General features: G+C 37.7%; 1 protein-coding gene across 1 annotated transcript; it reads left to right on the top strand.

Moving 5' to 3' along the window:
- The first annotated feature begins 1,034 nt into the window (after nucleotides 1-1,034).
- LOC150077995 (uncharacterized) lies at nucleotides 1,035-8,439 on the top strand. Its single transcript, XM_090385055.1, has 5 exons — nucleotides 1,035-1,148; nucleotides 1,323-1,451; nucleotides 2,534-2,727; nucleotides 6,236-6,330; nucleotides 8,250-8,439. Coding segments are annotated over exons 1-5 (483 nt in total). The 5' UTR covers nucleotides 1,035-1,084; the 3' UTR covers nucleotides 8,251-8,439.
- Nucleotides 8,440-25,835: the final 17,396 nt, after the last annotated feature.

The following is a 25,835-nucleotide window of genomic DNA, read 5'->3' on the forward strand; positions in this document are numbered from 1 at the left end:
TGAATTAAGCGAAATAAATTTAATAGAAATTTGATTCAGATGTTTATTTCAGTCGAATGATTTTCTTAACTAAAGAAATTTTTCTTATCTTATTTCTTATATCAGAGGATAAAATAAACGTCTATTATATTAAAAGTGAGTGGCAAAAGATTTCATGATTTACCATCCTTCTTTTTACTGATTTCAGCGTCAATTTTACTTCTATTACGCAAAATTAGTCTTTCTTTATAAAATTTAATTATTTTTTCGGAAAATAGACGAATATTGAGCCGAATTTAATTAAATTTCAATTTGAATATAGTCGGAAAGATTACTTTGACTAATATTTTTAGTTAGGAGGATGACAGAGGTACTGTACCTCCTCAACCGGTTCATCTTCGAAATGAAAGCTTAGTCTATTTTCAGTCTGGAAGATAAAATATACACTAACCAGCAAGGAGGGAGCTCTAATCTCCTTGCTGCTTTGAAATTCAAAGGTGAAAAATAGACCGCAGGAAATGTGCAATGACCACCACCTGCAAGGACGATGAGGAAAAAATAGATAAGGAGGCGAAAATACTTTATTTAAAAATGAGACAGTTTTGTTTTCACAGCAAATAAAACACAGAAATAAATTCAACAAAACAAAATAATGCTTCTAGACATATTAACATAATACCGAAAATCATATATATTATTATTATTATTGCTTCATTTATCTTCATACTTTGTATGCAGTGCTATTACTGTTGTTTCAGATGTGCACCATCGAGAGAAGAATACATAAATAGAATGTCATTTTTCACAATTTATTACACCCGAATTAATAATATAAGAATTGTCAATGCATTGCACCAGCGCAATAAGCAATATCCATGCTGCTAATATATATGAATATGAGAGAATGAGTCAGGAGACGATCTCATGAATACGCAATTCGTACGCATGCAACTCAAACAGCGAGTGTGGTGAAAAAGTTTCATTGGCTGCTGTATCATTCTCATTGCTTTAAAAACAGGCTGGAACCTAGTAAAACAAAGTCCGAGTAGCTCTTGAGAATCGTTGTTAATCTCTCTCTGGATCGAAGTTCTTTCAACCATCAAATATGAAGGGACTCATTGGCTTAACTATTCTGACGGGATTCTTTGCTCTGATCTATCAATGCGCAGGTAACCATTTGGAGTTTAGTGCCGTTTCTTCTTTCATATTATTTATTATTAAGTTGAGTACCGTGTTTTCAGGTTTAAATGTGAATTCCTTTTTATGAATTAATTGTCCTTTTTCATAATATCAGCCACAATGTTCATTGTTACTAATTTACGTATTTTTTTTTTTTATATTAGCTAGTGAACCAGATTTCACTGTTTCATCATGTTCGCATCCACCTTGCCCCACGAATCCAAAGTGCGACCCTACTTTTCCTCAATGCGAAGTGAAACCCGGAGAAGTGCACTGCATCCATGTTGTTGGAAGTAAGAAATTTGTTTTTTTATCCATAAAGAAAATTTAAGGATGAATCTTTTTGTTAATTTCTTTCTTACTCTATCTATACTTCGTGGCAGAATCGTGAGTCAACGTAAGCGTCTATGGTTAGCTCGATCGTGTCGCTACGCAAGACAATATACTTGGAAGAGTTTTGTATCTGCTGAGACGATTTGGAATAAACAGTACCATATAAATAAATATTTGATCAGGTAAAACCTTATCTACAACAAATCATACCAAACATTTTGGATACAGCATGAGTAAAAATTATAGAAATGATCGATGCGTAATAAGCTTCTGAGCATTTTAAGAATGGCAACGTGTTTAAAGTTTTCACTAAAGATACTAAATTATGGCATCAGGCGAAGCAAATTATCAACAACGCTTATTTAAAACTTAGTATCGATAATCCCACTGACTGTGCTATCAGAACAGTGCCAGTGGGATTATTAACATACTCAAATACAAGCGACTTAACTGGTTTTTCAGCTAGGAGTGTGTTGAGAATTAAAGCTGAAGTGACGTCCACTGGTCAACTGGCTTCACCTCATCGAAAGCCACTGCCAGCTATAGTTAAGCATTCGCGCTTGCAGAATCACCACAGTTTTACTTTGTCAGCTTTCGATTAAAAATGCATCGGTTTTATAGAAGGAACAAAATTCCTAATGCGCTCAAACTGTTGAAGGAAGCCAATGATGAGGACCAACTACCGAATTTCGAAATTGGAACAAAGTGAATAAATAAAATAGACTCATCATTATGCCCCATCACTTCGGAAGACCACAAGGCCAATAATGGTCAGGGAATCCTTGCATTTCGAACATTAGACAAACCATACATCGCCGAACCGATAGACTCGAAAAAGCAATGGATCTAATAAATGTTGACCTTTTTGCAGAATACAATCGTTCGGTTTGCAAAATATCTAGAGCAACAATTTTTATTTATTTATTTTTTTGTTTTGAATATGTCAGTTAACAATTTATTATTTCCCGATTTAAATCTAAAACTTTTCAGAAATATTTTATTGATGTAAATTGAAATATGAGCCATTTTCTTTCTTTTTCAGTCGTGGAGAGACTACTTGGAATTATAGGAAGTATCTTAGGGACTGTGCAAGCATGTCCTAAAAGTGGTGGTCCATGCACCGATTGCGAAGTAAAAAACATTACATGCAATGGAAAAGAGTGTGAAGGATTAGAACTAGTTCTCAACCTAGAATTAGACATTTATATATGTTACGATCTCCCTCCTGGACTTCAGGTAAATAGCGGAATCCTTAGAGGCACTCTTAGTGCGCTTTATTTTTATTTCATATTATACGTTTGTGGGTAAAACTTAAATTATTGTTGAATTCGCGCGATTACATTTAAAGAGATTTGAAATTATGCGCATTTGTCATGTGAGTAATGCAAATGAACGAGCATATGCACTTAATGTATAACATGCAAAGTTAATGTCTAAAGTGACATTTGTGGTGACTGTTCTCTACTCTAAGGGAATACCATCGGCCGATCGCTCTTTTCTAGATTGGAACTCTGTTCGCTTTAAGGAACACGAAATATTCTAGAACCTTACCTCAGCTATTTATTTCAATATATTCATTAAGCGCAAAACTGGTTTTACATCTATAAAAATAACATTTCTCACTCGAATTGAGTGCAATCAGTAAAGACCTTCTTCCGCACGAATGAAAGAAAATGTACCGCAGACCATTTTTCTGACTTTAGTCCAATTACAAAGTACCTCTTTGTACTTGATAATTCACGGTACGAAACGTTTGGTGAGGGATTATTTTCTAGTGTAAGAGGGACTTATTTAATTACATTTCTGAATCGAACTTCATTTTGTTCTATCTGTCAAGCCTTCTCTTAGTCAAGTCATTCCAAATATTTTTACCATTAATAGAAGGGTGACTATCTAAGATTTGATGAGGAGGTCTAATTGCCTAAATTTCGTTTTTTTAAAGCTGTGTTAATTTATAATCATGTAGCCAACTCTGCAAATGAATAAGATCCTACTGTAAATCATTAGTCATATTTGGTAAGTTATTTTTTTTCCAACTGTTTATAAGATTATATCATCTGCATAATTTTTATAAAAGATTTCTTAATTACTTGAAATATGTCATTGATATAGATATTAAATGTTACTGGCCCTGCCTTGAGGTACTCTCTTTATATTATATGATTTTCCTCTTATATTTTCTTACTTCAACTTTTATTATTCTTTTGGTTAAATAACATGCTGAAAGTAGATTGATTCTTCCCCTAATACCATATTTCAGTAATTTTTGTTGCAATATTGAGATTTCAATTAAGTGATATGCTTTGGTCAAATCTATAAATAAAATCATTATGAAATTATTATTTAAATGTAAGTTAAAAGAATCCACTAAGTTCTCTAATAAGATCTGTGTGCTCTTCCTTATTTCTTCCTTGTCCTTAACCTGTTATTTATGATATTCCATTTCTCCTTTTGAATAATTGGCTTATCCATAAAATATTGATTGTAATAAATGTTTTTTTAAACATTTCTGTCAGTTTATTTCCAAGTTTTTTTATAATTGTGTTAATATTAGGCAGTATAAGAAATGTCCATCGTTAATTGTTTAAAACCGCAGACTATTTGAGTATCACATTATCTGATTCATTACTAAGTATATTAATATTAAAATCTCCTACAAGTATAGTTTTATAAACCTGTATATCATCCAATTGCCAAATTGTGTTTTCTAATTCTGTTAGGAAATTGTTTACATATTCGATGGTGGATTATATAAAGCACAAATCATGAATATATTATTAGGATCTTTTCCTAATAATTTCAAACAGCAGTTTCCACAAGACTGAGTTAAGTGGTATACCTGTACTTTTTTTTATTTATAATACTAGGCGGTTCAAGCCAGCTTTTCTGGCATCCCCGACACTAATCAAAATGCTGTACAGATATTTACAGACTTACAGCACTAATTCACGCCCCATTACAAGATATTGAAGTTCTGTACTTTATGTTCCCGCACAAGTATAAGACATTGAAGATCTGCATTTCATATAAAACGAATTTGGAATCCCTGCTATGGAAAGTAGCTAGTGGGAAATTGCCGTCTATGCATACAATTCTAAGAATTGTATGCACAGTTCCAGTCTAAGAAAGTAAAGTCTTTTTAATAAATGAAAAATTACCCGGAAAGCTGAATTCACACCATGGAAGTATTCTCCAAAGTAAATTGCAGTCAGACCATGGAAGTATTCTCATCAGTAAATTGCAGTCAGAAGATGAACATAATCTATTGCAAATCTTCATAATCGTTGAAACATGTTTGGTTAGAGGTTGACGTTTCCAATCGACACGTCCAGTACACCGAATTAAGAGACCAATCAGTGATGAAATGCAAAATCTGAATCACCTCTCCTCGTCAAGTACTCATACTTGAAATACCACTCAGGGAAGCACCTGTCCTCGTCTTGAAAGAGCACTCAGTGATGAAATGTGGGCTTACTAGGGATTTTGTCTGGACTATTTGTACTAGTCTTCTTTGAACCATTAGTGATTATTTAGCAGCTGCTATAGCTCGTTCCAGCAGTATCAGGAAGCGCACCACACAATCGGCAGCAAAAGGAAGCGCACCACACAGTCGGCAGCAAAAGGAAGCGCACCACACAGTCGGCAGCAAAAGGAACCGCCTTGCTGTAATATAATGATCGACAAATGAAACAGCTAACCTTAGGACATCGTGTTGTAGGAACTGGTACACCTTGGAATTACAATTTCAGTATGATTTACCCGGAGGATCAACTCATGCAGCAAGGATCATTCAAGAACATGTTATAGGAGCTTTTTCACGGCATGGTTGAAGTTGTTTTCAATATGATGTTGCATGGTTCACGTTTTAAGGAAGAAATAATCACCTACTACTGAAGATGATGTTGGTTTTCACCTCCATAAAGGATACGATAGAAGATGTGAGTTTTACACAAGTGTCACCTGTGATTAAATCACCCCTTCCGGTTTGAGTGCAGCAGATGACAGAAACATTCTACATGGATCGGTTTGAGTCACGAAAAACCTGAACGTGCTACATCCTATACGGCCATAAAGCAAAATAACCTGGTTTTGGCGCATTATAGCCTTAGTTGCTAATGCAACAATAAAATCTAAACCAACCAGCCTTAAAGCATGCTCTGTAATAAATTATAATTCCTCCACCTCTCCTAAACTCTCTCACCATATACACTTTGTCATAATCATGTATGTTATATTGAGAAATTCCATCAAATTTTTTATGCTAACCTCTATTAAAACTATACTTGAAATATATTCTTTCATTACATATACATATATATATTGTAACACGTTAAATCAATTGTTTTCTTGCTGACCTCATATTTAAATTTAACAGAAAGAGCTGATCTTAACCAACTATAAGAGTTTTAATATTAGGATTATTCAAAAATGTAAAGGTGGATTAAAGATCTGTGATTCCTCAAAAATATACCTCATGTCTTAGTTTTTGCTTAGTTATACGTTTCAAAATATTACAATTATACGGAATAAAAGCGTATATTTTATATTCTGCAGATATTTTGAACTCAAAATTCTTATGGCTCTTGACGATTCATTCTTCTTTACATAAATCCTATCATGTATTAACCATAAATATTTATGGTTAATACATTTATTAATTGGAGTATATATTTTATTTGATAAAATTCCTTTAATTAAGAGTAATCCGGGTTTTTTTTTTTTTTTTTTTTTTTTTTATCTCCAGGGTGTAGTGGAACTGGCTGTGTGCATCTTCGTTAACATCCTCGAATTGATAAAGATTCAACTTTGTTGCATCAGAATTCTATTATTTTGCATTTGGTAAGTAAGATATTGAATTGCTTTTCGTTTGGCCTGGTGATGGGTATAATTTTTAATGTTCTCATTTTATAAATATCAAAATATTATCCATATTTAAATATCATAAATGTAATCAGTTCGCTAGTATCAGTACAGAGAGCGTTTATAAATTATTGACCTGATTATGAAGCTCGATTAAAATTTTATTGTAATAAATATGTTGAGAAGCTTTGTTGCAGTTATGAAAAGCCACTCAAGGAGTTTTTTTTTTTCCCCTCGTGCGGTTGGCCGCTTTGATCCCAACAAGCATTGCCACAGTACAGCTCATTAAAATGGTGACAGTGCAGGATAGAGCAATGTGCTTGCTGTGGTTGTGAGATACCAAACTTCCAGTGACTGTAAAGAGACGTTTTCAACGAGGATTCAAGAACGCTCCACCTAAGCAGATTTTTGAAACAGTTTCAAAAAGCCGGCACTGTGCTGTATTAGAAATGAGCAGGTAGGCCTAGAGCAGCTTCAGAAAAAGTACTGGAAATTCGAGAAGTGTTTATTAGAAGCCAAACAAAATTTATCCGCCTGGCAAGCCAACAGTTGCACTTAACACGGGCAACACTGCACAGTGTGGTTTTTCAGGAAATTGAAACTTCACGCTTACAAAGTGCAAATCATCCACGAAATTAAGAATCAGGACGAAACACGACGAGTAGAATTCGCTCACGATCTCAACCATATAGACGAAGATGATCTCTTTCTGGCGTTTTCAGTAATGAAGCGACATTCCACCTGTCTGGTAAAGTTAACAGATATTTTGTGCATATGTTCACCTGAAAATTCCCACTCAATTCTTGAGCAGGATAGTGAGAGTCCCAAACTAAACGTGTGGTGCGCACTGACTTTTATCCAGGTGACTGGGCCATTGTTCTTCCACAAAAGCCCTGTGACTTCGCAAACCTAGATATGCTGAAATTGTATGCTGCACCTTAGCTGGAAGATATGCAGCCATATGTATTCTAACAGCAATAAGGGCACCACAGTTATGAAATAAAATCTGAATGATAACGACTGATTTTATAAAATGACCATATCAGATCATTATATAAAAGTTTGCATTCAGCAAGTTCCACTCTCATTGTAGCATGATTTATCCATTACTAGACACATGGTTCCCCTACCAGAATGACTATTTTTTTTAATTTTCTGATTTTCAGAAAAAAAATAAAACCAGAAACAACGGGATTCTGGCTGGTATCGTAATTTTATTCATATATATATATATATATATATATTTTTTTTTTTTTTCTGACAAAATTCTCAACTAATATTTTATAGGAATTATGTTTTTATATCTTTAGATGTCTAAAAAATAAAATTTGCTTTTTCAAAGCGAATATTTTAAAAACGAATGAACTTTATTGAAAAATTTACTTTTATTCCCAATCAGTACGCAATAGATTCATCAAAACACTCTGATAATTATTATAACTATAAAATTCCATGTTAAGACATTATAGCAACTGTACAAATGTAAATTAAGGCATCGATAAGTGCAATGCACTTATTAATACAGCAAAACGGCACACAGAATTTTAGGAACGTGCAGCTGTGGTGCTTAATCAAATTATTGATGAACTGAGATTCAAAATTGTTTTATGTTCAATGAAGGTGAATAAAAACTAATTTTGATATTATCAAATCTGAACCTCTCTCTCTCTCTATTTGGAGTATACCTTATATTTATATAATAACGAGGTATGTTTATGCAAATTTCCATAATATATTTGCATTAACATACCTCGTAAAGAGGTTCTTACTATCTGTGTAATTGCTAAAATGTAGCATAGATCCATCGTCAAATATAATATTAGATATAAACTTTCTTTTAATTGTTCTTTTTTTATGAATGTGCTGAAATAATAAAGCGTGTATTAATTTATTTCCAGATTTCCCTCTGATACTTTGTATTTGATCCAACAGCGAAGTGGAGCCAATTTACAGAGCCCTATAAGAGATCAAATACTTTTATATTTGAAGAAGGAAGAAAAGAGCACATGCCTCTTTTTGACTTACTGATGATTTTGTTTTAACCATGAAACCTGATATTTTAAATGAATTGCCATTTTCTTTCCACTGTATTCCTAACGACATTTGTAATTTCATTTTGAATTAAAGGCGGTAATAAATATTTCACAAATATGTTTATTTGGTTTACTTCCAACATTTTCAGTTTCTGATACGTGTTCTGATCGTCATAAAAGTGTATGCTAATCTTGCATAGACTTTTAAGAAGTTTTTTTTAAAATCTAATCTTGTCTGAACAGAAAAAATGTGCAGGGCATAACTTGATAAATAATGACGTCTATTTGTTCTTTAAATAATATACGTGGTAAAATGAATATTCTGTATTAAAAGAAATAGTAATCAAGGGGTGTCAGATTAAGATACCATTCAACACAGTTTAAATAATAAACTAGAAAGTAAGCTACTTCTAAATCGAAATTTTAGAATACTTTTAGAATTTTCGATGAAACGAGTAAAGATTCCGTAATTAATACAGAGTTTTTATTGAATTTATTTTTATTCAGACAATTACCGATTTGTTGGTTGTTGGTGTTGACGTCTAAATCTGAAGTTTGTTTTGTGTCTTTATTTACCATAGAGGGTGGTTGTCCTAGAGTATATTATCTTTATTTAGTTATTTCTCGTAATGAGCGGGACGTATCGGGACATCCACTGCCTTTTTACTGAGTAAGCAATCAATGATTGAAATAAGACCTTTTTTGGAGGTCACAAGCTGGTAATTCTTGAAAAGATAGTGCTTCTTTCTTTGTGGTTCTTTCTGTGGTAGTTCTATTTATAATGCTTGCGCTTTGGAATGTTCGCGTATGTCTCTTTGGGCAAAGAAGAGTGGGCTAGCTCCTCCGAGGATGAATGTTGCTTTGGTTTATTTTCATTTCCTATTCTTTACATTCTGTATTTTAAATTTTATTCTTTATCATTGTTTAGCATACAGATGGTTAGGATCATGGCAGCAAATAGCACCATACCTTTCCTCTAGCCCTATGAACAGAATTATTTCTTTTTCTGTATTAACCTAATACAATATTGCAAGAGGTGAACAATGCAATCTGCCAAGCCAACTCTGAAAATCCTTTCTAGTACCGCGGCTTGGCCTAAAACTGAAGAACTAACGAAAACGTTGTCTATTCGAGTCTTTCCAGTTGTTGTGAATGACAAGGGTGGAAGACGCGACTCTGACTTCTTCCTGGAGAAGCGAATAAAGTCTTGGGGAAGAAGCTACCGGCAGGTGACGGCCGTGGAAGACTCCACTCAGGCCTCTCCCCACCACTGCCGCCTCAAATCTGGCTCTCCGGGACAACTCCAGCTTTGAAAATTGTTAAAAAATGCTTCTCTTCGCAAAATTGAAAAATGACCTATATAGAATTATTAACTAACTATTTAGCAACTTTTTTGTCACCAAAAGGAGAGCTACTTAGTAGAAAGAAGCGGGTTATCGAAGTGCAAGAAAAAATTGGTTTTGTAATTTTAACGCAAAAAGTAAATGATAAATTTCAATCGGAATAGTTTTCCTTTGATAAGCATCGAATAACGCATAGCTAATATAGACATGTATAATATCTTATGTAGGACGGCACCTGAACGAAAGTTCAACTCCGCCTTTGTACACTGCGATGATTACAGAGAGCACTGTAAAAGGCCATAAATGTGTGTAATATTATGTTTGTGGATCACCTGGAAAGCCTGCCCAGTGTCCGTCTACTCTACACCACGGGCCGACCGGGCTAGCCAGGTGGATAAAGTGCCTGCCTGGCAACCCAAAGCTCGCGGGTTCGAATCCCGCCTCGGGCCTGGATCACAGTAAAATGCAAAAACTTTGGGGGTGTATTATGGTCATAGAAGCTGATGCGCCAACAACTAACAAAAAAAAAAAAAAAAATCTACACTACGGGGAGGTAGGTCACAACTACGCATATACCATGGCCAACCAACCTCAACTGTCACGCACTGAATGTCCAAAGCGAGTTTGAAATCATTCAAAAGAACCTGCTTGTCACAAGCCGGCAACAGCGCGCGCACACGCACACACACATTACAAGTCTTTATCCAGTGCTGCCCAAAGTAGTAAACAAGGAGAAAAGATGTACAGTCAAACAGCAGTAGTAATGCCATCCAAAAACGAGGTCTGTAAGGCAGGAACAAATCCTAGATATAAATCTGTTCTGTTAATCTGGAGTGGTATCAGAAGTCAGTGGTTGGTGGTATCACTGAGCACAGGAAGGATTTAGTTGTAGGGAGTCTTGATAGAGGATAAGCCAGAAAAGTGCAGCATCTGTTAAAACCTTATCGTGTTCTTGAAAACCACAACAATTTTGGATATGATATCATCACTACGACAGAACAGGCTGAATTATGATGTTTTCAGTTTTCTTTCTTGAATTAACATTGAGGTTGAAAGTCTAACTACGATTAAAAGCCGCTTTACAAAAGGTTTGAAGAGCCTGGAAATTATTGATAGATATGAGTATTTCCTCACATCCAGGAGAGAAGTTTGGAACTGTTGTCTTAAGAGCCAATCTTAAAATCTTAGGTAATCAATCGTAAAGGGAGCATTCAAACACGACTTCAGAAGAGTCTGCCGGTAGCACATATCAACAGGAGACTGTATTAGAAAGTCTGAATTGGTAAAGTTTTGCGTTAAGATAACCATATCCAGTTAGAATGTAGGTTAGTATCATCCTTGAGGTTGTCACACACAGTCTCTCAGATATGCCAGACAAGTTGAACTTGCTACTTGGAAGTCTAAAACGGTGATGGAACTGATATTTGGGTGACACTCAAGTCAAGCGGACCCAATTTCGATGAAGTCCGGACGGCCGTGTCAGCCAAATCCTCTGCTTCCACTTTCACGATGGTGGGACTGTTAGTAATCCTGGGTATAACCTCCATGCACAAGCACACGGTGGGTGACCACCCAGGTGTGAACCAACGTAAGCAGGGGCGAGGTGTGGCGCCCACACAACATGAAGGAATGCCGCCCCTCTGTGTTACCAGGCAGAACTAGGTGGTAGATTACCCTCATCAACTGGTGCAATACCACCACTTGTTTATTGGAGGCTTGAAGTAGTGGAACCCATGTTTAGTCTCCAGAGCTAAGTTCCGGTCAAAACTTTCCCAACTCTTCCATCATGCAGGATGTTTGATGAATTTTGAGATTATGATGAACATCGTGGCGAGATCCAATCTTACTTACATTTCTAGTGTACAGCTCTAAAACGGTGTTCGCAGGCCGGCCGCTAGTCAGTACACCGGACGGAACCTATTAGTAACTCTCTAGGAGGCTTCCGGATCAGCTAGTACATAAGCTTGCTACCTCTACTCTGCCAGATAGTGATTGGAGGGAGTACGAGTAGGTTGTATGTGGGGAGCATTGTCGATGCCACGTTATATCAAGATCTGAGTATATTCTTACCATGTGACGCCATATCCACAAATTTCATTACTTCACACAGCATGTCCCACCCACTTTTTCTTGCTATTGAATACACCATGAATTGTCAAACTAATAGAGAAAACCAATCTGCGAAAAGTTCAAACACTTTCTAATTCATTTCACAAATATGCGTGGTCTGAATTCTAATCTGAACGATGTCCATTTCCACTTGCAGTCGGCCAAACCCTATTTACTTTTTCTGACAGAAATTCAGTTATCGGTTGATTCAACTACTGCTCATGTCAGTTGCCCAAACGAATCATACAGTTATTCGCTGTATGATTCCTTTCACCTCAAAGGTGGTACTTGTACACATCTCCGTTCCGATATTCCCTGTCAGAGACTTGGTAATTTGGAATCTCCTCTTTTCGATGTTCTCTGGCTTAAAATCTTTCTACCTCATTGTGCAAAATTCGTCTGTTGTCTCTACCGTTTTCCCAACTCCACTACTCACTTGGAGCTCTTTGACTTCCTCTCTTTACAACTTGACTTTCTGCAGTCCAACTTTTCTAACAGTGAGGTAATTTTCCTTGGTGATTTTAATGTTCACAACTCCAGCTGGCTTCCGTTTTCTAGTCACACCGACCCAGCTAGTCGAGATGCTGAGGCTTTTGCAATTACTAATGACCTTCCATAGATTGTTCATTTACCTACAAGAATACCGGACGATCCTAACCATACAGCCAACACGCTTGATCTTTTTCTCACAAACAACCCTTCTAAGTACACGGTCAAAGTTAGAGGTTCTTTAGGTACTTAAGATCAAAACATGGTGATTGTCTCTTCTCAAATGGAGCCTTTATCTCATGGCTATTCCCAACCTCGTATTGTTTGGCATTATAAGAATGCAAAGTTGGATGACCTACGAGATTTCTTTTCTTCTTTTCCTTGGTCGGATTACTGTTTCAAAACTTCTGATGTCAACGTTTGCTCAGATCGTGTCAGTGAAATTATTCTTGCAGGAATGGAATCCTTTATCCCACACTCCACTTTAAAATCTCGTCCTTTATCTAAACCTTGGTTTTCCAATAAATGTGCTAAGGCTGTTCAAGAGATGTACGTTTCATATCGTAATTGGCTTGTTTTAATTCTTCAGCTTAATTTTCTGCCTACATCAAAGCTCGCAACAATTGTAAAGCAGTTATTAATTAGTCCAAACTAGAGTTTGAACAGGCTAAGAGTAGAAATTTCATTCTTGCCCTAATGGTAGCAGAGCATTCTGGTCTCTTGGCAAAGCTCTTGGCCGTAACGTTTGCCCATCTCTGCTCCTACCTCTGTCCAAACCAGATGGTTCTGTTTTCACTTCAGCCAAAGATAAAGCTGACCTGCTAGCATCCCATTTTTCTTCCAACTCATGTATTAATGATCTTGATAAAACACCTCCCACCATTCCCAACACGCCCCATTCAATGCCTGCTGTGGTCTTCAGTCAAAACGATGTCAGAAGGATTTTGATGAATTTTGATGCGAAGAAAGCTCCAGGTCTCGATGGTATTTGTTCTCAAAACCTGTGCTCCTTAACTTACTCCTGTTCTTTGCCGCCTTTTTTTCACTTTCTTATATCAAAGATGTTTTCCTTCTGCCTGGAAATTTGCTCATATCCAGCCAGTTCCTAAAAAGGGTGACAAATCCCAACCATCCAACTATTGTCCGATTGTAATTACTTCTACTCTTTCTAAAGTAATGGAGAAATCAATTAACCGCCAACTCTTAAACCAACTAGAAACCTTCCGTCTTATCAGCGATCGCCAGTATGGTTCCGTCAGTGTCGATCCACTCGTGATATTCTGGCTTATGTTACCCATTTATGGACTAATTTAATGCAAAAGTTCGGAGAAATACAAGCAGTGGCTCTAAACGTCTCAAAGGCTTTCGATCGTGTTTGGCATAAAGGTCTTCTAAACAAGCTTCCATCTCATGGCTTGCCAACTGTTTTTTGTAATTGGTTATCCAGTTTTCTCTCTGATCGCTCACTGAGGGTGATGGTAGATGGCTCTCTGTCTTCTAACTTCTTCACTAATTCCGGTGTCCCCCAAGTTTCAGTTTTTCCCCCACTCTTTTCCTCTTGTATATTAATGACCTTCTTCCATTGACTGGAAATCCTATCCATAGTTTTGCCGACGATAGCACATTGCATTCCACTTTCCATTTTGAGAAATCTTGCCGTGCTCAATCAGCTTAAACATCTCGAAAATCTGCTACCAATTATTTAAATGCGGTTCTTCAGGTAATTCTCCAGTGGGACAAAGCTCTCTCTTGTCACAAGCACATTACAAATATTGCTTTCTCTGCATCTAAAAAACTTGGATTTCTCTTTCGTTCTCGGCGTTACATTTCTTCCAAACAGCTGTTCACTCTGTAAAAATCGCAAATCCGCCCTGCCATGGAATATTATTTCCACATCTGGGCTGGTCCCCCCCAAAACCTCTCTCAGGCTTCTTGATTCCATTCAGAAGAGGGCAGTTAGGTTAATTAATGATTCATCTGTAACAGAGTCTCTCCACTCGCTTTCTCATAGACGTACTGTTTCTGCTGCATGCCTCTTCTACAGATACTTCCATGGGTACTGTTCTTCTGAATTGGCTTCTGTAATTTCCGCTCTCTCTTTGAAAACAGTCCGAACACGTGCCGCCATCAGCCAACATCCATTTACTGTCCAACTTCAAACTCACAGAACCAACATTTCATCTTCCTCGTTTATTCATTCAACTGCCGTTTTCTGGAACAACCTTCCTTCATACGTATTTCCTGAAAATTACAGTCTACAGACGTTCAAGTCCAATATCAACAAATATCTTCTTCTCAACCTCCAACCCAAGCATGGTACTAAGTACTATAGATTCTAATACCTCTCCTGGGTTTACATAAATAAATAAAAAAAAAAAAGGAGGTAAATAGTGAGGATGAAAACCATTTTCTGGTGGATGATGAAAGTACTGTAGTTATGTCAGGAACGAATTTTTTTTGTAATGGCTCATTTTAGGTAGAAGTCCATCTATTTTGTCAGGTGTTGACCAACAAATTCCAGCATTGGATTCGTTCAGTTTTGGGATCAGCCTGAGGGTTAACAATGATTCCCTGAAATTCCGTAGAAATGCCTCTGTGGATCTAAAAGCAAAGCCCTCTAAACACAACAAGCAAGTCAAGAGGTATAGTGCCTGCAAGTACAGTTTTAAGTGCAGTACATCTAAAAAAAACATGAATCACCCTTTATTCTGAGCAAGATTTATAGTGGGCTAAATCTTATTTAATTAATTGAAAAAATAATATTGTAATGCATATTTTAAAAAGAGAACTGTACAAAGAGAGGTTGAGAGATACTGTATGCTGTGCAATCTACAGACTTTATTATACATGGAGGGTTATATTTGGAAAAAGAAATTTTGCGAGGTATAGCTCCAATTAGTGACATCCTGTAGCGGAAGAAATATGAATTATATTCAGCTCTTGCGTGTTGTGCATAAAGAGATGATTTCTTCTGCGTTGTTGTTAGGGAATTCATTGTGTGTTGCATGCGTAGTTTAGTCGTTAGGAGCATTAGCAACTAAGGCCATATTGCTCCGGGATATGCGGTGGTCATTCCCTGACCTTCCCGCATCCTCCGTATTTGGTGGTGACGGGTAACCCCGGTCTAATCAAGAAGTGTGTGTTATGCACTGCTGCTCTTTCCCACCTGGCTACGGAGGCGCCTGCGTCATTTAGCGTTGGTTCTATTGTTTGTGCTGGCTTCTTGGCTTCAGGGGCCCCCTAGTAGTACTCTCCGTTCTAATCAACCTGTAACAAGATGTACAGTATAATCAACACTTGACTCCTCTCTGTTTGGAAAATCATTTTTTCAATGAAAAATTAATTTCCCAATTTTTAGTGCCAATTAGCGGCATTCTGTTTCAATAAAGACAAAAGTAGAATACAATCAGCATGCATGCAATATACAGCCAATTACTATTGGCGAAATAATTTATTATGGTTTTGAAATGGAATCTCTAGAAATCGAAGCAATGCTTATAGTTTCTCCGAAACATTCTTTCGTCTACACGTGAAAATCTTAGTGAGCAGGTTAAATTTCAACTTACAGCCTGTAAAGTATCAGAAGGTTTTGAAGCTTGTTGATGGATATTTCTCATATCTGGCACTGATCTTAAAGTCTGGAGAATTGTGCCATTGCCAGAAAGTTAAGCGAGATCTGTTATTTTCAAAGGTCAAAATTATTCATATATTTATTCAAAAATTTTTCATATAATTATTCATATATTTTTATTCGTATTATTACGTTTGTTTCACCATAGGCTCAATATGAAAATGTATAATATCTGAGGAACTGTGTACAACGGTGCAAACAGGAATTTGGAATGTAAATGCAATAAATTGGCTATGAAAACAAAAATAACTCAATAAAGAGTTTAGAACTAGTCATTTTTGTCAATAAATAGAGTTATTGCCATATTTAGGAGTGAAGTGTGAATTGAACCACGGGCAATTCAAACAGGTCTGCTACTGCACCCTAAGATGTATCACTCGCACTCCATTTTCCGTGAAGTGTTTAAGAAACAAATGACCCTATCAGATTATTCAAGATGAGTGGATGGAGCTGACCTTGTGAAAGTGCTGCTGGGGAGATAGAATTCCATAATTTCTCTGATGATATGTTTTGCAGCATAATACAATTCATAAGTACAGAAGGAATATGATTTTTGTAGCTGAACTGAATTTTATTACATCTGGGTGTTTTTCATGTTTAGATTCAGCTCTGAGCGGTTTCCACTGTAATTAACTGTAGCCACCAGTGATTTGAAGATTATCAGCCTTCAGGAACGTTTAATGCATTAAGAAATACTCACATTAATTAATCTAATCAGTACATCGCCATCTGCCTTGGTTCGCGGAGGTTTGACTGGATTGTCGTTGACGGCTAGAGGTGCATCAGTCCTCGTGGATTGAGGCTGCAAGTTTCTGATCACAACTGGAAGGAGTACAGTATTCTTTGTGAGTTATACCCTGTTTTCTTTTGTTGTTGTTTTGGTTGTTATTATTATTGTTGTATTTAGGTGCGCATCAATAAATTGCAGCATATATAATATATCTGTAAATTGCACGTGTTCTGTGGGAGATTTGCTGATTAAATGAAGAAAAACTTCCAATTTCGGCTAGAAAAATCATTAGCTTAGCCGTAGATCTGCTAAATCAGCCACCTGGTGAAAAAGACTCATGAATGTTACTCTCAGCATCTCGTCAAAGATGAATATTGAACAATAACCCACCCCTTCTTAAGATCAACTTACTTAAAAATAATATTCATAAAACCGAAAACGTTTCCTACCATCTAGACCGGCGAAAACGAGATCTATTCTCCACAACTTGTTGAGGAGAGCAATCGTATACTCTGCTGAACGCGAGCCTGTTTCTTACAGTTAATTAAAATATATTGCAATATTTCGGTTTTTGCGAATATTCCTTATGAGTACTAATGGTACAGTTTTGCAAATATACAAATCTCTTTCTCAACGTTCAGAAACTCTCATTTATATGGCATAATCACAACAGCGGATATGCGTCAATGATTTCGTGTGAGGAATACTAAATTCAATGTGAGGCACCATCAGCGGTTAGAAGATTCAACCATCGTGCATCATCCTTTATAGTATCAGGGCTTCTCTACTCTTCACCAGCTAGGAAAATATCAGAACTTTCATCGAAGATGGAGCCTTTTATTATTGTTTTATTTCATAACTTGGACTCTAGTTATCAAGTCTTAGACCCTTGTAGATTGTGTGGTTATAACAATCATTCTTCTACACTAGTGAAAATAACTCTTTGTTCGAATCCCAACAGTTACGCAAGGAATTTTATGGGTATTTATCTTATGACAACAAAACCCAAACACGTCAGTATGTGCCTTCTTTCACTAGTAAGGCAGAGAGAGAGAGAGAGAGAGAGAGAGAGAGAGAGAGAGAGAGAGAGAGAGAGAGAGAGAGAGAGAGAGAGAGAGAGAAAAACCGTGATTCTCACGTGAATAAGTGAATACCTTTAGCATGTAACAAATGTGCCCACGTATCAGGTATCACCCTTCCATTCCGAAAAGGGTGATGAAGAGGGTTTGTTTATAAATTCTTAGCTAGATATTAGACGTGCCGAGAGTGTCTGGTTATGGTATCATTCATTTTCCATCATGTCTTTTTCAAGTGCTTCGGACGTGTCTTCAAGTCGGCGTGAAATTTTATGCTGATTGTGAATAAACTCATGGAGAAGCTTCAGGCTTAAAAGAGAGCCCTTGAAGACCCAAGAGGCAGAGCAGAGAGGCAGTCGTAGAAGAGGGTGGAAGAAATTCCAACGCACAAGTCGCCATGCTGTTACCTGCATGAGCCACCAGCCAGAAATTTTTAGATCCTCGGTGGAACGGAAGGCAGATTCAGCATCTACATCCTAGTTCCAGTAAATTTGATAAGTGAGGAGATGATTATTATGTGTGCTTATTATATGAGTATGAAACACGAATGTCTGAATAACAGTAATTGAACGGAAGAAGATGGAAATGTGTTTACTTGCATATAATTACTATAATAAGAGAATAATATTCAAACTTAGTACAGTATATCACTTTACTTATTTTGTAACTTGTTAGTTTTGTGTATGATTGGTTTTAAATAATTATTTGTTTAGTTTTTTTTTTTAATGTTTGCCTCGCTGTTACTTCTCATCCACACCAGATAAAATCAAAATTAGGAATAAGATATACGTAAAGGATTATTGCGGCTTTTAAGGCAAAGCCACCAGGGTCTTGGAGTATTAAATGAAAACACAACGCCAATCCAAACTGCGGTATTCATGGAAAAGCTTCTCGCTTGAATATTAAGGGTACGCAAATTGTGCCCTAGCAAATACTAGACGCTCAGTTTGGAGCAACAGTGACCAATTTAGATGGGGGGGGGGGGTCCATGACAAAGAAGTATTGTAACACCGAACTCTGTCGCGCTTACATGGATGTTGTAACACTACAACCTCCCATTCCTCCTAATATTGGTGGCGTAACAACTAACGCTAATAATAACAACAACAAGGCCAAAACCCCTTACCGCCCAACAGATGGATAATGAAGAACATAGCTATAGGATGATAGTCCTAAATTAAATTACTTTTCATTTAAATTCTTGGAAACTAGCAAACGCTTTTTTATCTAAATAGATCGTTTAGAATGTTTTTTTTTTATAAAGCATAATTACAGTTTAGTATCCATAGTTATAGCTCAGTTAAAAAAAAAACAAAAAAAAACCGTAAAATGCAGTCATATCAAAGCATGTACCGACTAAGAGCTGGAATGTAGTACATTTTCATACAAATATTACAGTACTATTGAAAATAATATTCCAGTTGGTGGATCCGCTCTGATATTTCCATCCGTATTGGCGCTGCACACATGTATACATCTGTGCACGGTGCCATAGCGGATATTTCAAGAAAGAACTATAAATAAATCAATCTTTATTTGCTTTACCATACTAATCCTGCACTATAAAGCCTTCTTCACCCCGGCGATTACGTACGCTTCCCCCGGTGAAGTTCCATAGAGCCACAACAGTGGATCAAAATGATCTTGGACACCATACAACGCTCAATTCTCCTGGTCATCACCGGATTAATCCTGGATTTACCGTTCGGCCAAAGATTTGGACTTAAAGAACTAAAGATACTGGATCACCAAATGACTTTATGTGAAATTATTATTATTATTATTATTATTATCCGTTTATTTCCATAAGGAAACCACCCCGGGACGGCAAAGTGCCAGGAGGGTGCTAAGTACATATCAGGGTACGAGATACTACGTGCAGTGGGTTACATATACTGAACACGTAGTCTCATCCCGAAATATTATATACACATTTTATGTTTAATATATACAGTATTTAAACATTGATGATTCTGTACATACATTATACAACTGATATATTTACAATTCACTAATAATTCCATCTATAAATTACATATTTACATAACTGTTACAGAAGGTATATTTTTACAGTCAACAAATTATTATTGTTCTGAAAGCAGAAAGTTTCTCTTTTACTCTAAATTCTTTGGTACTTTGCAGCCGATTCATATTTTGGTAAGTCTATACGAATCGTGGAAGATCTCTTTCCGGTATGTTGCATCCTCACACAGTTTTTCGGCATCTATGTGTAGTGAGTTAAATATTTTCGCTGCATTTGATGGGAAGAATCTTTGCAGGCTACTAAGATTGTTCAGGACTGGACGCAGTGGATTATTTACTTCCCCGCAACGTCTAGCAGTGGCACGCGGTTTGACTAGAATATTATCCAGGACTGGAGCATCCACTCTGCCTGTGAGCATTTGTGCGAGAGTGTGTATGTTCCTGTTAATTGTCCGCTGCATCCAGGGTGTGATGTTAAGGTTTGAGTAGAGAATGGCCCTTGAGATAGTAAAAGGGTGGCCAGCAATTCTGTTAAGCCATCGCAAGAACCAGTACTCGATCCCAAGGACGGACTTATAATGTGAATCTGGAGCTGAAGACCAGATTTGCGAGGCATACATTGCAATTGGCAGGACACACATTAAAATGTACTTGGTCGCTAGCTGAGGATCCCTAATTCCTACAAGTTCCTGTCTAGTAGCCCATAAAGCGGCGAATATTTTTGTCTTCATATGGGCGAAGTGTTGAGCAAAGGTGAGTCTGTCATCCCACTTAAGACCCAGGTCCAGGTGAGAGTGCACTTTTACCACATTGGACCCGTTCACAGAGATCGAAATGTCATTTTTATTCTGCTTGCAAGTTATGGTCATTTGGGCAGACTTCTGCGCATTAATACGGAGCCCGATGCAATCCAGGTAGCTCTCAAATTCTCTGATTGTGCTATTTGCCATCTGACAAATACCTTCTGCTGATTCATGGTCTTTGGAAGTGATGAAGAATTTTACATCGTCAGCATATGTTATAAAATTGTAGTACCGTGCAAGAAACGGCTCCAGGGCGGCCGCGAAGAGAGTAGCCGAAAGAACTCCCCCTTGTGGCACTCCTCGCGAGATGGTAAAGCAAGATTGTAGCTTTTGGTGCTTAACAATAAGTTTTCTATGTTCTAGCAGGCTGGTTATTATAGTTAACAAATTTCCTCTTACATTAAAATAATTCTTTAAAATCGCAATGAGCGCTGGAATTGAGACGTTGTCGTAGGCTGCAGAGATATCCAAAAAAATAATATCAATTTGCTTTTTCGCATTTAGTGCTTTCTGCACGCGAAAAAGGGTTTCCAGTAAGTTTGTTATTGTTGATCTACCCGAAATGACTGAGTGCAAATGTTGTGGTCTACGGCTGAAGCAGTGTTGATTGATGGTGGGAAGCAGTGCTTTTTCGAATACCTTCTGTAGGGTGCAGCTGACAGAAATTGGTCTGTAATCCTTAGCCAATTTTGGGTGTTTAATCTTTGGTATTGGGGTTACAATGTAATTTTTCCAGGCTTGCGGGAAAGCTCCTGACCTGATGATTTCCTGATAGATGTGCAGTAATAGATCTATTATAAATGGGCTACTTATCTTAAGGATGAACATTGGAAATTTGTCTGGTCCAACAGTGGCCTTATTGGGCAGATCGTTGATTGCTTTCATTACGCTCTCTTTGGTGATTTGTATTTCACTCAAAGGAGGTCTTGTTGGTTCCTCTATTGCCGAATGGTTTCGCTTGTTTAAATCTTTCAGGAATTCAAACATTTTGTTACCATTATCAGTGTTCTCAATTTGATTCAGTCCATGCAGGTTACTAAAAGTGTTATTAGCCCATTCCTTGAAAATGCATTCGGTCATATTCTCTGTGCTATTTCTATTGCTAGTAATTCTTTTTGCTCGTTTTAGTTTGTTACGAACAACACTGCAGTGTGCCTGTCTTTTTGCTTTGATGAAATGTGCTCTTTCTTTCTTATAACGAATGTGATCGGCAGGATGACCCGTTCTTTGCCATTTTCTATACAGTTTTTGCTTCCTGAGGAAACTTGCTTTCAGTTGTGGGTTAAACCATTCTTTTGTTCTCTCAGATATTTTGATTTCTTTTGCTGCTCCTTCCAATGCTGTTTGGTATAGCTTTTTAGTGATCATTTCTAAAGCTTCGTCTACTGGCTTTTCTTGCAGGTCATTCCAGTTGTAACTAGTCAGGTGACTGAGAATGACCTCTGATTTAATATACTTCACGGAGAAAAGATACTTACTTTGCTTTTCCCAGTTCGTGTGGTTACCCTGCATGTATTTGTGTATCTTCAGTGCTGCTTCTATTTCAATGGGATTGTGGTCCGACTTAAATTTTATGCAGTTTTGCGCTAGCCTTATGTCTAAGGAACTATGATACAACAGGTCAAGTTGCTGCATTCCCCTTGTCACTGGTGTCGGAAGCTGCGTTACGTGCAATGCACCCAATGTAGCATCCAGCTCTTTCTTGGCCTCCCTGTGTTTCGGAAAAGGCAAATTAAAATCTCCCGCTATTATTGTGTCGACTGATGGCTTTAGATTTGCAGCAAGCCAAGCATAGAGTTCGTTTCTTGTCTCCTTTGAGTGCTCAGGTGGGAGGTATATGATGCATAACTGTATTTTCACGTGCTCTTTTGAAAAGGTAACGCAAATCCCTTCAAAATTATTTGAATTGGTTTTTCGTTCTCTTATAGGCTGGTATTTATTTTGATAGCAAATTATAACTCCCCCTCCTCGCCTATCTGTTCTTCCGGTTCCCACACATTTGCAGTTTGCTGCCGCAGTTAGCCGATCTAACTGTTTTCCATTTCCCAACCAGGTTTCGATTAGGCAAATGAAATCCAGGTCCTCGTACATCATCATCGTTTGTAGGGTGTGGAGCTTATTTGAGATGCTCCTCACGTTTTGTACAAACAGGTGGATGTGATGTTCTGCATTCCCAGCTGGGGGTAGTTTTCTTGATTGCTATTGAGCCCGATTCCTTGCATCATTTTTAACCAGTGGTCTGGCCCATCTGTCTCTGTAGGGCTTGACTAAGGTACCTACTGGCCAGGCGCTTACGTCTTGTAGGCGTAGGCGTAATTCTGTGCGGATTTAATGAATTTATGGAGTTTTGAATTCTTATATATGATAGCGTTGTGCTTATATGTAGCGCCTATGCTTAGAGCCAATGTGGCTGTCTTCACTATCGCCAATATGGCTGCCTTCACGATCGCCAATATGGCTGCCGACCGCGTGGGACACATTGTTCACTGCTCCGCGATTTCAGTTAATAACATGTGCACTAAGTGTGCTTCCTTTCAGGCAAAGTACATCAATGAATTTTTAAACTGCAGTGGATTCTCTAGGTGAGAAACTTTTGTTTTTGTCTGGGCTTATTAGTTAAATACAAGCGTTTTTATCTGTTTCCTTTGTTTGCCAGACAGTCACCATGCCACTGACAACAGCGAAATAGAGAGGGTGCCCAATTATTTCTGGCCGCCGCGCTTGGATCTAGCTCTTGACTGGGGAGGTGATCCAAAACAGTGTAACTTTGGGCAAAGACTGTGCTCCAACAATTTCCAAAGATTCAGTGTGGATATAACGAAGAAAACATGACTTTTGTGTTCCCCCCTCTTCCATAAACATTCTATGATGGAAGACGAACTCCACAAATACTGCTTCTACGGGAAAAAAACAAATATTATCTTCGTGCTCACGCCCCTGAAAACCCCCAGGAGAAAGTTGTTCCGATCCTCTAGGGGTGTTTTTGTGAATAGCTGTTCCCCCCCCCCCACCTGTTTGTGGGAGACAGCCAAAATCTTCTTTAGTGCACAGAAATTCACAAAATTGGACTACGAACTTGTAGCGGGTGTCTTCCTGCACCAAAAATCAACATCGTACAGACTCGGAAATCGGAACCTACTTCGATTATCCGAAATTATCCCAACATGGAGAGAAAAAAAACCAATAAAACCCAAACCGCGTTGCAACATACCAACATGGATGACATTACAGTCATCGAGCATGACGAAGGGCCGATGGACCTCCGCGCCGGAGCCCCCTCCGCTAAAAGGAAAACCTGCTCACAAACCGACACGAGAGAATCAAAAGAGATTCATGCCTCCCAACGGAATTCTACCGAAGAGAAACAAGAGGAACCACCACTGGATCCAATCTTGCCCAAGGGCACCGTTCCTGAGCAGAAACTGATCCTGCGAAACGCCCTTGAAAACTTATTCAAGAAGCACAGCAGCAGAGTAACTACAGGACTAAGAGCTGAAATAGTTTCCTGTGGACCAAACTAGAAACAATTTTGGACCGAACGCATCTGGAAAATGAAAAAAATAACTGCCAGGCTTGGTGTTACCTTGAAAGTGGGGCGAACAAAGTGGGATAGCGCGCACCCACTTTTGCTGAAGCGCTGAGGACACAGCAACCAAGGAACCTACCACTAAATGCAAGACCCTCTTCTCAACTCCCACACCTAGTCATCGTAAGACCGACATCCAAAGATGAAACTCACACCAGCGAAGAGGTAAAGAGCATATAGTAAACTATCTTACCGAAGACTTAAGAGCGGCAAAAATCAAATCGATCCGCAAACCTGAAATGTGGGTGTTATCATTGAAACCCAGACAAAGGAGGATGCAAACATGATATTAAACAATCAAAGAATCCACACACTTGGATTACAAGCCCTACCACAGAAAAGAAAGTGACCTGGTGTAATTATATGCGACTTGGATAAGGACATAACCCCGACTGAGATCCAAACATGGCTGTACATAAGAAACTTACAGCAAGACCATCCAGGGAAGGAACCATCAACCATCGTTACTCCGAGATTTCAGACTAAAGCTAGAGCAGGAAACGCCACCAACTGGGTGGAAGAGCTCTCACCAGGCCTGGAAGACTATATGCCAGCAAAACAGAGTCTTTATCAACTGGGGCAGCCAGCGCTTCAGGGAGTACGTACGTGCCCGTCCCAAAATGCTTCCGGTGTTGTAAATTCGGGCATACTACCCACACCTGTGCCCAGACTCAGCCCACCTGCAGCTATTGTATGGAGCGGGGTCACGAGCTTAAAAACTGTCCAAATAAGGACAAAGACCCTATCTGTGCTAATTGAAAGTCGGTAAAAATGGATTGCAAACACCCGATAAGGGACCCCAACGGCCCCTCATACATCAAAGCCAATATTCCAGCATGCACCAAACTATAACTGATTATGGCGACTACAACTAAGAAATTCAACACCACAGAGATGAAAATATTCCAGCATAACGCACAAAGGGCCAGGGCCGTGGCTAACCAGCTATACCTTAAGGCCGACCAAGGGAGCGCCTGATATCCTGCTACTTCAGGTAAGGGGCTACCCACTTGCATATAAATTAATCCGATACTTCTAAAAGTGTTCTAAAATTTCGAATTAGAAGTCGTTTAGGTTCTTGTTTAGTAATTAAAGTCTTGGTTGAATAGCATCTTAATCTAAGACCATTTGCACATTGTTTCTTTTAATACAGAATATTCATTTCACCACGCAATTTATTGAAATAAAAAAGCGGAGCAGTCATTATATATCAAGTTATGCTTTTTGTGTTCAGGCATTATTTTGTGCTAATTAAAATTATTACAACGTTGTCTTCAATGCCTGTGTTCATCTTGCTTAGACTCTTAAGATGATCAGAAAACGTACTAGAAACTGAAAATGTTGCAAGTAAATCAAATAAACATATTTTTAAAATATTTTTTCATTCAAAATGAAATTTCAAATGCCGTTAGGAATACAATGTAAAGAAAGTGATAATTTATTAAAATATAAGGTTGTGTGGTTACAACAAAATCATCAGTAAGTCATAAAGTGCTACGTGCTGTTTTCTCCCTTCTTCAAATATAAATGCCTTTGATCTCATATAGTGCTGTGTATACTGGCTCTATACACCTCTGTTGACTCAACTAAAAAGTATCATTGGGAAATCTGTGAATAAATAAATACACGTGTTATTATATCACTATATTCATAAAAATACATTTTCTACCTTATAATATATAACATATTTGAACGAGGGAG

This window comes from Mastigoproctus giganteus, chromosome 11 (genome assembly GCF_048544385.1).
Source record: "Mastigoproctus giganteus isolate SK-2022 chromosome 11, ASM4854438v1, whole genome shotgun sequence".
Taxonomy (NCBI): domain Eukaryota; kingdom Metazoa; phylum Arthropoda; class Arachnida; order Uropygi; family Thelyphonidae; genus Mastigoproctus; species Mastigoproctus giganteus.

What these genes read in the sequence shown, in the direction of transcription:
- LOC150077995 (XM_090385055.1), top strand. Translation starts at nt 1,085, where the DNA reads ATGAAGGGACTCATTGGCTTAACTATTCTGACGGGATTCTTTGCTCTG. An exon ending in CTGCATCCATGTTGTTGGAA is followed by an intron (nt 1,452 to 2,533) that starts GTAAGAAATTTG and finishes TTTCTTTTTCAG; the next exon opens with TCGTGGAGAGACTACTTGGA. An exon ending in ATCTCCCTCCTGGACTTCAG is followed by an intron (nt 2,728 to 6,235) that starts GTAAATAGCGGA and finishes TTTTATCTCCAG; the next exon opens with GGTGTAGTGGAACTGGCTGT.